Below are 15,359 nucleotides of genomic sequence, written 5' to 3' on the forward strand. Positions count from 1 at the left end.
TTTATAAGTTTTAAAGGATAAGAATGGTTGTTTAAAATTACACATCTCTATCAATTTGATTTTTTTATTACATCGAAAAATAAACATCTCCTTTAAAAAAAAAAAAAACCTTTAAAATAATGTAGAAAAACACTGTCAAAGTTATTCTTTATTTTTTAAAGCTTTGTCAATAACTGTTAAATTTTTTTAAAAAATTAATAAAATATATGTAAACAAGTAATAGTCTTAAATTATTTTCTATACATTACTATTTGAAAACTAATTTTAAAATCATACATTCGGACCACCAAAATTTACACAATGATAATTTTTACTCTGCATAAGCATTAATTCATATTCACTATTATAAATGTTCTAATAAATTATCTAACTTGCCATTTTCTTACATTTCTTTCTTTTCGTTTACTTGATATATCATATACATACATATTTTTACACCTTCAAAATATTTTTACTCATCAATAGTACTCATTTTATCTTCAATTTAAAAAAATTAAGGATAAATAAGTTTTATCATTTAGAACCATTAGATTATATATATATATATATATATTTATGTGTTAAACTTAATATAATATATAATTCAATAATTATTAATAATTAAGTTTATTTATCTTCAACTCAAAAAGTAAAAAATATTCTCGTTTGAGCCTGAATGTTCTATTTGTTCATTTTTATTTAACTAGCAAATAATGTTCCCATATGATTTGTCTCAATTATGATTTAAAAATCCCATTTACTTTCTCGTTTTAGAAAGACCCAAACAAAATATGAAACAAAAATGAAAAAATAAAAAATAAGATAAAAACTCTAATTTTATCATCTTAAAGGCTAAACTGGCTTTATTTCCAAAAAAGAAAAAAAAAAAGGAAAAGAAGAAGTCTAAAGTAAAGTAGCCTCATTTTTATTAAATCATTTATCCTAAAAAAAATATGTACATATTATTTAATAGTTTCATCAAAACGATAATTTTCGGAACGACGATGTTGCAGGACGTTTAGCCACCAAAATTATCCTAGACTTGGAGAAAATTTTTTTATTATAAAATAATAATAATAATAATATATATTAAGACACTTGTTTTTGATGAATTGACTCATGAAGGATCCATGAATGGTATAAAAAACATCACTAGGACCATGGGACCAAAATCACACCAAGCTGATTTTCCATCAAAACCAATCATTTTGGGCTATTTTGGATGCACTAGGACCCTAATCACAGAACCCAAGTTCATGCAACTTTTCTTTTAGACAATCCAAGTTCATGCGCTTTAGAACACCAAAACAGGAATGAAGTAAAGAACACATCCGTATATTTTTCTCCTTTTCTTTTGGAAATTAACAATAAAGAAGAAATTTAAAATTTAAAATAAAAAAAAAATAGAAACAAAAAACTAAAAAGGAGTGTACATAATGCCGTGACTGGTATGGATTCTTTTAGACCCTGCCTCTATGGAACCCTTTAATGACTTAACACCACAACTAAATTCTAGTTGTTTGGTATAAGCTATCCCCATACCTCCATTTAGTGAACTTCGAACCAAACAAAATTGCATTCACTCCAAAACCACTTTAACCTGACAACTAATTTTAATGCCAATGGATGTCACGTCTAAAATCTCCAATCAATATGGGCCCTCAATTTTTATTAGCATAACTAATACATATGGTATTTTATATATACACACCAGTAAAACATCAAAAATGATATGTAAATGAAATTCCTGATGAATCTTAACCAGGGAAAATACATTATAATTTCCATAAAAACAAATTAAAATTAGCATTTTTTTGGGTCCATAACATATCGAACAAATACTAGGTATGTTCTGAAAAATGTAATATAAACGTAAATATCAACCAACTTAATGATAAAGACATCTAGGGGCAGTTAGATCCATAATATATCAAACAACTATAAAATTCAATCTTAGCCATTGCTTCACGTGGACCTAAATAAGAGTTTTGTGGTCCTCTAAATCTCATCACTCAAAAAACATAAACATAATTGCCAAGATAAATATTCCTCTCACATACAGTTTAATGTCCAAATCATATGAATATGCAAATGTTAAAATCTTATTACACCATGTGCCTAGAGAACCTTATGCTAAAGACATGACAAAAACCAATCAACCGATTTATCTGGGTGGTTCTTTTGACACTGAATAGAATTTATCAAAGTAGGTTTTCAACTTTCAACTTCATTAACCAAACTAAGTTGGTGGGTGTTTCCAGCTCCACCTAACTAAAAGTAGTTGGTTTTCTTAAATCATTCCGAATAAACACCAAAGCAGATAAATAATAATATGGTGAGTGTAAATGAAATAACATCAATCTTGCATATGAAAGCAAAATTTACTTCTTCCAATCTGAATTGTCACTGGCTAATCTGTAAACGCAATTATATATGAACCCACATGGCCAGTTTTACATGAAGCAAATGAAAGTAATTAGAACAAAATGGAAAATTATACAAAATTGGGTGATTAAAAGAAATGATATGTAGTTGGTGAGCTCAACGTTTCTTTGAAGATGAAATATAAATGCATTATAAGGGGATCATCAGCTGGAAGCAACTTTCATACTATTATTATAGCTCTGCATCCCCATTCCATGGCAAAAGTTGTTTAGCAAGGATTCTATCTGTTTAATATCTTTTGGCATCGACCCAGTGAGCACCTGGTATTCATAATAATCTCATGTTCTTCATGAAATAAATTTTAAAAGTAAGCTTAAACAATGGGAAATTATCAATAATCATTGCCGCACAACTAATAATAACACCGAGGTAATTTAAATACCAAGGATTTTAAAGAAGATGAATACGGCAATATTATTATCATTATTGAAGTTGTATCCGTAAAGAAACAGTCAATGCCGACATCTCTTTTGGATCCAAGAATAAAAAATTTGTATAATTTTATATACTATAACGCCCATAATGACCACATAAATAATCAACATGAACCAAGTGTCCAAGTGTGAGTTATATACCTCATATCCTGTCTCTGTAATTAAGACCTCATCCTCAATCCTTATCCCAATGCCTCGATGCCTGCATTACATATCTTCAACATGTTAACCACATCTTAGAACATTTGAAGTCAAAAGTGTAAAAAGTTTTATGTCCCCAATCTACAGATGTACCCTTTTTAATAGAGTCTAGATTTATAGTCAGGACTACTTTGTGATGAATAATTCAAAATTGGGAGAACCATATAACTCATTGAAAACATGGAGAGTAGTACCTAACAATGAAGAGCATGCATGTTTTATATTAGGGGATATTTAAATCTAGAGTAATAGTTTGGAACTGTTGAGGAAAACATGAAAAACCAAATGCAATGACCAACTTCAACAACTTGGCAATGACATATAAGAAAAAAAGAAATAAGAGGAATCAACTCATATAAGAGTACCAATAATCCAATATCCTACATTTAAATTTATGTGGGAAACTTTGATCTACTTTGGATATTAGCAACAACTACAGAAAAGGATAATTTTCAAAACAGATTAGCTTGTGAAAACTTCAACAGGAGCACAACATAAAATGAAAATAACTAAAAAATCACATAAAAAGTCACAGTTATTATCAATCTTGCAACAAAGCAGAGAATTACAGCTGGATACCTATGTAAGCTATCAGGGTGGTAAATCACTATCGTGACATGCCATAGAAAAACCTCAAACAAAAAAGATTAAAACTAAAGATAAGAAGTCTAAGCATTCAATTTTTACTGGGATGAAGTGCTTAGTCAAACCCTTTTACATTTTCACAGATTCTATGGATATAAGGAAATAGTTAACCAACATAACAAGGAACCAAGTCAAATTTGTGACATCTCAAATTTAACAAGGAACAACTATTATAAGGAGATTAGCTAAAGATACCTCTCCGAACCATCAAAGAAGGATGGGATATAGATTCCTGGTTCAATTGTTATCACCTGGCCATGAACAAGAAAATGGATACATAAGTAAAAGAATACGTCAAAATGGCAATGCTAGTTCAATCAGAATTTGTTACCATAGTTTGCTTCCATACAAGTGGATAGGTATATATTATATCAACATGCTGCTGTCTTTTTATCATTTCCAACAAACAATCTTTTACTACATCATTAAAATCAGACAATTCCATTTGAAACACATCTAATATAAATATAATGTACTTGGAATAATTTGACTAATTGGCTTCTTTCATAGAGAAGGGGAATTTTCTATCCAACTTTCAATATCATGCTTTGTGGATTTAAAACCTCACTTTTTGTACCTGTATTAGCTGTAGTATCTATACTCATGCAACATGACACAAACAAAAATCATTGAAGATTTAAATTCAGCAGAAACATAAGGGAATCGGTAGATCCAAGCCTAATTTTACTGGAAAAGCAACATAGTTAAATGACTTCAATCTTAATATCCTATAGTGTCAATGCTGACACCCCAACAGAATATAAGGCAATACAGATAAAGATAGAACAGAATGCGCTACAAGAGACAAGTTAAAAGAAAAACAGACCAAGAAGAACTTACAACACCTGGCTTCAAAGGACGGTCATAGCTGACTGTCCAACAATCATGGACATCCATTCCTAAATAATGACCTGGACAACAAAAAAGAGAAATAGTTCCTATCATCTTGATTAAGCAATTGACATTTGATAAAATAGCATATTTCCAATACTTTAGAGCAATACTTATGAGAAGGCCATCTTTCATGCCTAATATTGTTTACAGAACAATCTGGAATTCATGTAAAGGGTTGCATGAAGAAACCTATGGAAGTTGGGTTCAGCTGATGATAGAGACTGCTTCCACTATCTTTCACGATTCCAATCTCTTTGAGTCCTTTGCACAGCATATCAACCTGAAGAAGTAAACAAAGTTGCAACAATTATTGACATTTATTTACATCTAATCAACAGAAAGAAGTCTAGTCAAGTGTCAAAACTGGTAATGTATGTCAATCATAGGAAATTCCTATGTCAAATAAGTATTCCAGAAATAACCAATTTAGAGACTCCTATTACCAAAACTAATATGTTGTGTTATTTAAATTGCTGGCCATGGAATATCAAGTATCAATGGTACGTTTAGTTAATCCTCAAACTAATAGCCAATGTTCTTCATCCAAAACTTTTTTCACAATTACATTGCAAAATTAATTCCTCAATCTGATGCAACAATGTCTGCATTATAGGGACAACGTGAATAACTCCAACATCAATTGCAAGTCTCATTGTTCATCTGTTCAACCACTTGTCTCATTGATTCACTGATTATATTGACAATTTTGATGAATTGCCCAAGATCTCATTGCTCACTACTTAAATTACAGAAAGAAAAGTAACTATCCTATAGATTCTCTTTTTCAAGGAAAATTAAATCTTCAAACAACAGATATATATTCAAAATTTCATATACCGAGTAGTTGTGAATTTGTCGAATGCTAGCACCAGGTTTGCAAAGCTTCACGCATTCCTTGTTTGTTTGCAGAATAAGATCATAAAGCTCTTCCTGAGACAGACACCTCTCAGGTATAAGACTTGACTATTAGTTCAATATGCACAAACATATAACAAAGTTTTGATACAACATAAAATTAACCTGTTCTGCAAAAATGAAAAAGCTAGAGGATTTCACAAAAATCTTGGTTTACTCAACATAAAAGAGGGGACACAAAGATAGCACATGATCATCTTACAATCACTTAGCTATGAAGCAAGAAAAATTAAGAACAAAATATACATTATTACACACATATTACATATTTTTGAGAACAGACTGACATGCACATACTAAAAAGGACATGCTGCATGTTTTGAAAAACATCAAACCCCTTAGGAAGGCTATGTATTCTTTGCTACATACATGTGACCATAAAATATTTGCATCCAATTTTTCCTTTCAATATAATTTGAAGTCATGTGCTTATGATAAACATCAATAAGACTTATATTTTAAGTCATACTTAGCATAAGCTTTTTGTCCATCTCACAGACTATATAGAACTTATTCAATCCTGTAGAAATCGATGACAGCTAAGCCTCAACTCAATCACATACCTTAGAAGCAGCACTACACTGTCTCAACATTACTTATGCGAAGAACTTTTCTCGATCAGATGAATAAGTCGCAAAGACAAGCCTTTTACCACCTATCTTTTGTCATTATTTAGTCTTTCACTAATTTCATGACTTTTTCCTAGCATTACAAACAGCAGATTCAACATTTACCAGTGTTACCAGTTTAGTGGTGATGTGGAACCCAAGAAAGGGAGGGGGACAGGAGAAAATAAAGAAGGGAACAGGAGAGGAAGAGAAGCAGATGCTAGCATGTCAACTATAGGAGATTTGGATAAAACAAAGACTGCTTATACTATACAGTAGGCTCTATGGAGATGAGAAGCAGATAAGTGCCATTTTTTATTTTTGGTCAAAAAAATAGAATAGAAGAGGAACATTTAGATGCTCATACTTGAGTAGACGTAAAGTGACCACAAGGTGGCCAGGTTCTAGTAAGATCACTGACATAGCCATGCAACTCGCACCCTATATCCATCAGAACAAGATCTCCATCTTTAACCTACAAAACATTTATGTAATGGTTCATAAACATTTGATTATCAGCCTAATGTGGAGAGAGAGAGAGAGAGAGAGAGAGAGAGAGAGAGATTCATGATCTCACTTTCTGATCATTTCGAGAATAATGTATAACACTACCATTAGCTCCACCACCAACCACAGGATTAAATCTGGCAAAGAAAATAAAATAGGTAAATCTTCCATGCAAAAAAATTTCAAAAAATCATATCAGAAGACAAACTTCAGTTGAAATGTTAATTGTTACGCTAGTAACAATTCAATTTATTATAATAGGACCTTCACAGATGGCAAAACAATTTTTACCCTTTCAAGACCCAAAAAAAAAATGAGAGGGGGAAAGTAACTTACGCCATTCTTTGGGCACCTCTCATTTTGCATTCATATTCCACCTTTGCTGATAGCATATTCTCATAAGGATATGTCTTTGAGTGAAACATTGTCTGCAGAAGAGCCTATACTAGGCCAGCATACATAGTTACTATCAATATAATGCAGAGAATAATTAACATTCACAATTCAAAGAAAGAAGGCATCTTCATCAGCACCATATGAAATAAAATATGATGTTGCTGGAATAACTCTTTTGCTTTAAGAACTGATCAGTCATAGGAAACTTTTATGATCTCCAAAAAAGTTTGGTATATGATCTAAAAACCTTCTTCAACCAAATAAAAAAGTCAATGCACAAATAATAGATACATGTATGAACATGATAATATGAATGCCTACAATTTCCCAACTTGAAGGTATTGAGGCCCTATTTGGTTTTAAGATTAAAAGATTGTTATCATTTTTGGCTATCACAAGAAAGGTAGTAGACCCACTATCTTTTTCTCAACCATCTTTACTTCTAGTAACTTTCTCTCTCTTTCTTTCTTTAATTTAAATATATCTTACACATGTATACATATATATCTTTTTAAGTTTAGAACCTATTTTCAAACTCCATAACAAACGCATTTTCAAATTTTACAAATCACCATACATCAACCTTGCTTCTCCAATTTAATGATTCATGCTAAAACTGTATTCAGATCAGAAACCAAATTCAACCTAAGTGATCTGACTATTAAGTTTGCACATCCCACCTGGGACATAACTAAGAGAGAAGTAGAAGTACCTGGCAAGCAATTGATGCAGATTCCTTCATTAACTTAAGCTCCGCTGGTGATTTTATCAATCGTAACTCATGGGTGAGATTTGAAACACCTTTCACCTTGCCAAGGGAAGCTGCTTTTTGAAAGGCCTCCAATTCCATATATGCAGGCATAGCTGTATGCACATTGTGAAATAATTTTGTTGATCCCCTTATCATATCTGGCAGGATCTGCATTCAATAAAAGGAAGACAAATAAAAAGCATGCAAGAGGGCTGTTCAAGCCATCCTACTGACTAAGATGTTTGAAACTTTCACAAGGTCATATGACAAATTAATGCTCAAGTTCATAGACATGCTAACTTGCAGTAAAACATCTGTGCCACACTGATCAGATTATTATAATTATCAGTTCAAAAAACGCTTCTGCATACAGAACTAAGAAAGTTGTTGCGGTTGGAACATTGGATAACCCATTCCCTATCAGGAAAAGAAATCACAGAAACAAAGTCTTCGGGTTATCTGATGCCAAAGCATACCAAAATTCAAAGTCAAATTTCATATTCATTATTGCATATGCAACACCTAACAACATTTTGCCTTGTCCAAACGTAGGGAATTTATGCTGTTATGCTTTTGCAGAACAAGGTAACATTTCCAGTCTATATTTCAAGAAAGAGAGCCCTTAGATAACATGTCTTCAACTGACCTCCCTCAACTTGCGCATTGTATAGGCACTATCAGCCTTAAAAACTTCCATTGCTGCATCAACTCCAGCAATTTGCCCTTTCCAAATTACATCCTGCAGAAAAAGTAAACCACAAAAAGTAACTAACTAGTTATTTACTGCACAAGTGTAATACACACTAACCAGTAGAAATGCTTTTGACATGTCACAAGTTTCTTAACCTCCATAAGTGATGGTAAATAGCACATATATCAATATATACACTGTCCTTGAACACTAAAAAGATAAATACCCAAAAAAAATTATTGCTGATGCCTGGTTATTTGTTTAACTGCATGCATCAAGTTTCTAGTCTAAATGCAAGAAAATTATTACTAAATGTGAAGTCACTTCTGCATATAATATTGAATAAAAAAAGAAATATTATATTATATTATAAGAAATTTCCACCATACAAGGCTGGTCATACATGATGCGATGCTTCAGGCATGAACATGTAAAAACCACAATCATGACCTATAACTGCCACACCACCAGGTTGTTGGCAGCCAGTAATATACAAATAATCAGCATCTTGTCGAAATGTGTAAGGCACAACATCAGTCATCATCTTCACAGGGGCAGCTGCAAGGATGGCCAAACTCTTTTCCGGAAGAAGGTCCAACAACTTTTTCCTTCTTGAAATGTATTCATCAGTAGTTATGCCGGGTGTGATCTCCCCTTCTTTCAATAGCTGAAAAAAATAAAAAAAATAAAAAATAATAATAATAATAATCAGTTGAATTCCTATGTTCAAATGAAATCCGCTTTTCGAGTTTCACGGTGGAGACAGCATCAATATGTTAACTTTGCATTGAAGTTAAGGAGCAACACCTTTGGATGAGTTGCAGGAGCTGGCTGTCCAATATCCTTAACCATCCCTGTACAATATCCACGACTACCAGCAGCCTGTAAAGCCAATTCAAATAACCAACTTTTCAGAATCAAAACAAATGTTTTCAAAAGGGATTTTCGTTTCTTCATTACCATAGTATGGAATTTTTAAAAAAAAAAAAAAATGGCAGTAACCACGTAATATTTCAATAAAAATAAGACCCAAAAAAAAAAAAAAAAGAAAAGAAAAAAAGCAGAATCCTTACATATAAAATCAAAAGGAAAAACAAGTTTTGGCAATTTGCATCGTCATTGTCCCGAACTACCATCAATTTCAAACTTAATGGACAACACACATGATACACATGGCACAAGCTAAACTTTCACCAGAAATGGGGGGGAAAAAAAAAATTTCTTCCTATCCGAGATTCAAAACCCACTTGATAAATTAAACAAAAAAATATCAAAAGCTGGATACAAAATGAACCAAAAAAGGAAAAAACCAAAAAAATGAGATTGACGAAAATAAAATAAAACTCTGTTTGAGAAGTGAAGGGTACCTGTGTGAATGACACTCTGTGCAACAGTTTTCTTAAAAGCATCTTCACTTTTTTATCGCTTCCACACAACCCCTTAAGGCCTTTACACCAGTTACACTCCTAACTACTCGGTTTTCGTCCCCAACTTCTGAACTTTGGTGAGATTTTTCCCGAGAATTTTTGGGGTTTAAGAGCACAAGCTTTCAGGGAGTTCTTAAAAATCGCCAAATCACCACCTTTCGTGCCTTGGCTGTTCTGAACAGCAATTATATATAGCGACAAAATGACCAGTTGGGTTTGGATTCTGCAGTACGTTCAGAAAAACCAGCTTCTCGGCTGTGCTGGTTGAAGAAGCAAAGACTGAGAACATGAACATCTTCTTGAGCACCATGAAACGGTGCGTTTCACTGGGTGGTGAAGGTTTCTTTCTTTTACATGGTTTTTATTTATTTATTTATTTATTTATTTTAATTTCATTTAAAATAATAATTTGATGGCTTAAATTATCAATCCAACCCGCATGGCTGCGTGGGATTAAACACACATAATCACTCACGAATTGGTTCAAAGAATTCGACAGTGTTTTTTACTCTCATTCCCACACCAAATCCAAGAACTAAACAGGGTAAAAGTAAATGAAAAGAGATTACTATGAAAAAATATTTATGGAATATTTAGGGGATGCCTATGGATGGGTAGGTGGTACTTTCTTGTCTCTCAAGTCTTCTTCTTCTTCTTCTTCCTTTTTTTTTTTTTTTTTTTCCTTACAAAAAAAAAATGGAATAGAGGATTCCAACCAGTGAAATTATTATTAAAGAAAACTAAGGCTGTCCAACAGGGTCGGAATATATTTATTCTTAAATAAATACATAAACATGAACAATTATTGTAAACCAAATAGGACGCTGTCATGCACAATTAATTCACTCTATTAAGTGATGATTAAAAATGATAAATTATACAAGCATGTCACCAACTAGGTTGGATTAAAGTAAAACCCAATACGAAAGGCAGCTCCTTAGTATTAAGTCCAAGGCAAAAATTTATACCATATTCTAAAATATAATTTGTTTTAGAAAATGTAGAGGGAGACAGTTGAAATCCTCAAAAGTATAAAATGCTTATACTGCAAAAACTTGGGCATTATAAACAACCAACAGCAATAAGGAGTGCATAGAATTCTTCTGTTGACGTCATGTTGAAGGATCAATGCAATAAAATAAGAGCATCAGGCTCGCCATTAGAGAAAACGTTGAAGAAAATCCTTAATCCGGTCAATATAAGGAGACCGAGTAGGAATTATATGGCCACAGTCATGTTCGATTTTTACACAGCAACCATCATCAAATAATGAAGCCAGGTCCTTACTTGCTTGGTTTGCTATCTGCCTGTCATTACCATAGTCACTGCCGAAAATATGAAGCGAGGGGCATTTGATCAAGCTGTTCTCAGGCTCTGGTAATGTTAGAGCAAACCCGGAACATAGAATTGCAAATCTCAAGTCTATTTCACCTTTTAACATTCCTAGTCGAGCACAGACTGAAGCAGCCATGGCAGCACCCTGAGAGAATCCCAAGATTCCATCAAAAGGTCCTCTCTGAGCAAAAACGTCTTTTAAATATGCTAATGAGACATCAAACCCATCAGTTTGCTGCTGGTACTGAAGAGGATCAAATGGAGAATCGGCCATTTTCCAATCAGTTTCGCATCTTCCCTCAGAATTGGGTGCTACTAACCACGCAAACTTTTTCTTGGAATGTTCAGATGGTGGAGGGGAACTTAGCTCTGGTGAAGATGATGCACAATCTTCACATGACTCTTGCGCACGGGGTTGGTAAATGAACGGTAATTCATGAGGTGCATCCACGAAGACAAGCTCAGCAATGGATTTGAGTTTTTTGGCTAAGGATGAAGTTCGTCCCCTAAAACTAGAGGCATTTTGTCGAAACCCGTGCAAGCACAATATCTTTAGCTTCCTTCTATGCCCAATCTCTGTAGCATACAGGTAATTATGACATTTGGAACATTTAAAATGGAAAAACTATAAAACTTCCAACTCGACTTTAGGATTAATAAGCATTGCAAATTAATCATTGCGTAATTGAAAGAATAAATTAGCAAAGGCTATAACATTAAGAATGCAACAAATCCGTAATTGATTGGATTGTGGTCAAAATTTTGTTCAAATTCAATGCAAACAGTGAAAACCTCAAGGAATTTACTTAAAAATATTTATATATTGAAAGCAAAAGGCATTAACCAACAGCAACAGAAGATCAGTATCGAGTAACTCACTGTGGGTACTTGCAAATTTGTTCTAAGTGATTCAGATACAGACCTTACCCTGTCTCCCAGGCAGATGAAGTGAGAGTTTGGAATCTGGGGAAACAGTTTTATCATCAGCTTGAGGAGACATTGCATCTGGTTTGCCATTTACATTAAATGAAATCAACCCAACATCCTTGCCATGCTTCTGGCATAGCTCACAGACAAACGTAGAGCTGTCCTTCTGCAGATGCCGATTGACAAAATTCATAAGTATAAAACACATGAAGTAAAAACATGTATGACGGAAAAGAGTACGGTTAAGAATTGAATAGACTAGTAGAGCAAGGGTTGCAGATCTTTCGAAGATGAAATTTCAAAACCTAAAAGATCTTGTTAATTCACAACAATGAGCAAAGAGACTCAAAAGTTTAAAGTTTGGGAATCGCTCAATATTTAATAACAAGAATATGTTCTTCTAACATACCTGGCAGCTATCACAAACCAAAACAAGCATCCTACAGTAAGTGCATCGGAGGCGTGAAGAATAATCATCAAATGGAAAGCTGCAAAGCAGACAGTTACCCAATATATCTGTATCTGAACTTCCAACTGAAATCCTACAGCCAAAATGCAAATAACTTTAGTAACGCATTTCGTTAAACATATTTGACACCGCATAAAATAAAATTTCAAAAATATGAGGCGGCAATTATAAGGTCATACATGCCCTTTAAGAAAAAGTAAAAACAAAATTCTGAAGTTTAGAAATCTGGGCATCTACACTGTTGACTTGGGAAAAATCAAAAAATAAAACATAACAGAAAAGACAAACAAAACTTGTATGAGAAAAACCCCATCGATGAAGGTTGGGTTGTCATATCTCCAAAGCAAATGCCACAATGTGCTAGGATGCAACCTTTCTTTTTGGCTTATTTGGAGATCATTCATCTCAAATACATAATAAAATGAAGATCTCAGTTTTCATATTATATTGCTAATACAAACAATAAAAATATTAAAACATGTTTCCGAAAATTAGTAATGCTATATTCAGGGGTGAAAATCCAGGGGTATAGTGCCCATGCATCTATTTGTCTCATCAATTTGGAGCAACAAGAGGAGTTGGGAATTCATACCGGTGATCAAAAACAAAATTCTTTCCTTTGAAATAACCACCATCTGGAAACTGTTCCAGGTAACGTTGTATTCCGCCAAATAACTGCAATGAAGCCAAATCACAAAGAACAATGATCAGCATAATCATGAGAGCACCTAAAAGCTGAAACACAAGAAACCAAAATTCCCTTTTAACAGGAGAGGACCTGAAACACATTCTCAAAACCAACACCTTTTGACCTAATATAGGCTGATGCCATTTCGCATCTGATACCCCCAGTGCAATACCTGCAACACAAACCAACAATGGAGAGTAAGAGAGAATGAAGTAAGCACCGCACATTTTGATATCCAAAAAGTTTAGTGGGTATTCTGCCAATTGACCGCATTGATTATGCAACATAACCAACAGTGGCATTCAGAAAGTAGATGGAGGAAACCTTTAGCAGAAAAAAGAGAAGAAAATAAAGAAGTAAATGAACAAACAATTTTTTTGCACCACTGTTGATTATATTTCAAAGAATGAGCCAATTAGCAGCGCGACAACCAAAATAACAAATATCAGAAACTGTCGATAGAACTTACATAAGGATATGTTTGCCCTGCAATTGATCAGAGTTATCATCTATCCACGAGGGCAGATCACTATACTGCCTAATGCCTGGATCCAAAGTTTCCACATTTGATTTGTGGAACTTTCCAATTCTTGTCTCATACAAATTTCTAGCATCCAACAAAACAATCCCTTCGCTGGGTGTTGTCCTATCGTTATCCATAACATGTCCTGGAAGCCATACAGCAAATCATCACAAACATTACACTTAATGGTTTCTTTTACATCGTCAAAGTACAAATCAAAATGGTTTATTCTATTAAGACCATAAAAGACTCAAAATGGTTTATCCTATTAAGACCATAACAGACAAATTACAACAAGTAATAAGCCAATAATAAATTGGCAAAATATAAAAAGGTTACCAACCAGCATTCTGAAGAACAGAGTGAAACTCAGCAGCAGAAAGATGTGTCCCGGCATTTGAAATTGCTGGTGATTTTAGAAGAGGATTGGAGCTAAGAGTAACCAACTCCTGAAAGCAAGATTAAAATATATCTGTAACTGGTAGAAAGTTCCATGACATTGAAAATGGACCTACTCTAATTTGCAATTACTTATTAAACAAGCTGAACAAGCTCCATAAAAGTATAGGATTGATTACCTTCACCACGCGTATTGAGAGGGAAGTAAACCCACATTCCTCAGCAACTTTGTCCTTCAATGGGCGATGACAAGCCGCGAGCTTAAAGTCAGTCCCCTCGAATAAACTATAAGACTCAACTGCAGCAATGTGCTTCTTCAATGAGCTTAACTTCCCACCAACCTGTTCAAAACCCAGAAATCACAAAACCCATTGACATAAAACATTAAAGAAATAAAAAATAAAATAAAAATAAAATAAAAGAAACCCATTTCTCAGTAAAGAAGGAAAAATGACAACTTTCAGTTTTTGAGATTAACTATGAAAACCCAATTCCTTAAATTTTTGGAAACATTCAAAACATTTTCGGTTTTTGACTATGTCTTGCCGGAAAACCAATAGGGAAGTGAAATGAAAGAACGATTACGGTAACGTTGACGCCGAGAGGAGATAGTCGGACACGGCCAAGGAGAGAGAGGGAGTTGCAGTTAGAGTGGTAGAAGGCGAGAAGGTCGTCAAGGTCTGGGATTTGGGCATACTTGTAATAGAGAAGGACGCCATATCCGTCTTCTTCTTGCTCATTGTTTTGGGGTTCGGGTTCCATTGCAGAGAGCTCGTCTTCAGTTTGGAGTCGCATAACTAGAAATGAAGAAGAAAGCCCAAATTCGAGTGAGATTAGCCCTAGAGCTATAGCTGCCTGTTCAAAGCGACGGACCGCCCTTGGTAAGCCAAAAATATAATAATAATAAATAAATAAAAATCACTATTTCTTTTTAGAAAGTTCTATAACAATTTTTTCAAATTTTTGAGAAAATGAAAAAGTATTTTACTTTTGGGCTATAAAACTGGATATATATTTTATTTTCTTTATAAAGCTCTCATAAATTCTGACTTGAGAATATATATTATATAAAAGATGTAATTTAAATTATTCGATCATAATTTTATGCTTTATTTTGTTGATACA

At 33.5% G+C, this 15,359-nt stretch overlaps 2 protein-coding genes across 2 annotated transcripts; both read right to left on the bottom strand.

Moving 5' to 3' along the window:
* Window positions 1–2,300: 2,300 nt before the first annotated feature.
* Window positions 2,301–10,254, bottom strand: LOC107411726 (intermediate cleaving peptidase 55, mitochondrial). The gene is made up of 14 exons (XM_016019371.4): window positions 9,834–10,254; window positions 9,274–9,348; window positions 8,870–9,133; window positions 8,422–8,514; window positions 7,737–7,943; window positions 6,965–7,068; window positions 6,699–6,765; window positions 6,489–6,596; window positions 5,436–5,528; window positions 4,788–4,878; window positions 4,545–4,615; window positions 3,900–3,955; window positions 3,000–3,060; window positions 2,301–2,684 (listed from the first exon to the last, which is right to left on the bottom strand). Exons 1-14 carry the CDS (start codon window positions 9,873–9,875, stop codon window positions 2,568–2,570), a joined length of 1,449 nt encoding a protein of 482 aa, XP_015874857.3. The 5' UTR covers window positions 9,876–10,254; the 3' UTR covers window positions 2,301–2,567.
* A 1,392-nt stretch (window positions 10,255–11,646) lies between these two features.
* On the bottom strand, window positions 11,647–15,120 carry LOC107411723 (rhodanese-like domain-containing protein 6). Its single transcript, XM_060811955.1, has 9 exons — window positions 14,820–15,120; window positions 14,414–14,575; window positions 14,179–14,284; window positions 13,782–13,980; window positions 13,403–13,484; window positions 13,217–13,299; window positions 12,565–12,697; window positions 12,151–12,321; window positions 11,647–11,804 (listed from the first exon to the last, which is right to left on the bottom strand). The coding sequence occupies exons 1-9, from the start codon at window positions 15,027–15,029 to the stop codon at window positions 11,781–11,783; spliced, it is 1,170 nt and encodes a 389-aa protein (XP_060667938.1). The 5' UTR covers window positions 15,030–15,120; the 3' UTR covers window positions 11,647–11,780.
* Window positions 15,121–15,359: the final 239 nt, after the last annotated feature.

This window comes from Ziziphus jujuba, chromosome 10 (genome assembly GCF_031755915.1).
Source record: "Ziziphus jujuba cultivar Dongzao chromosome 10, ASM3175591v1".
NCBI lineage: Eukaryota > Viridiplantae > Streptophyta > Magnoliopsida > Rosales > Rhamnaceae > Ziziphus > Ziziphus jujuba.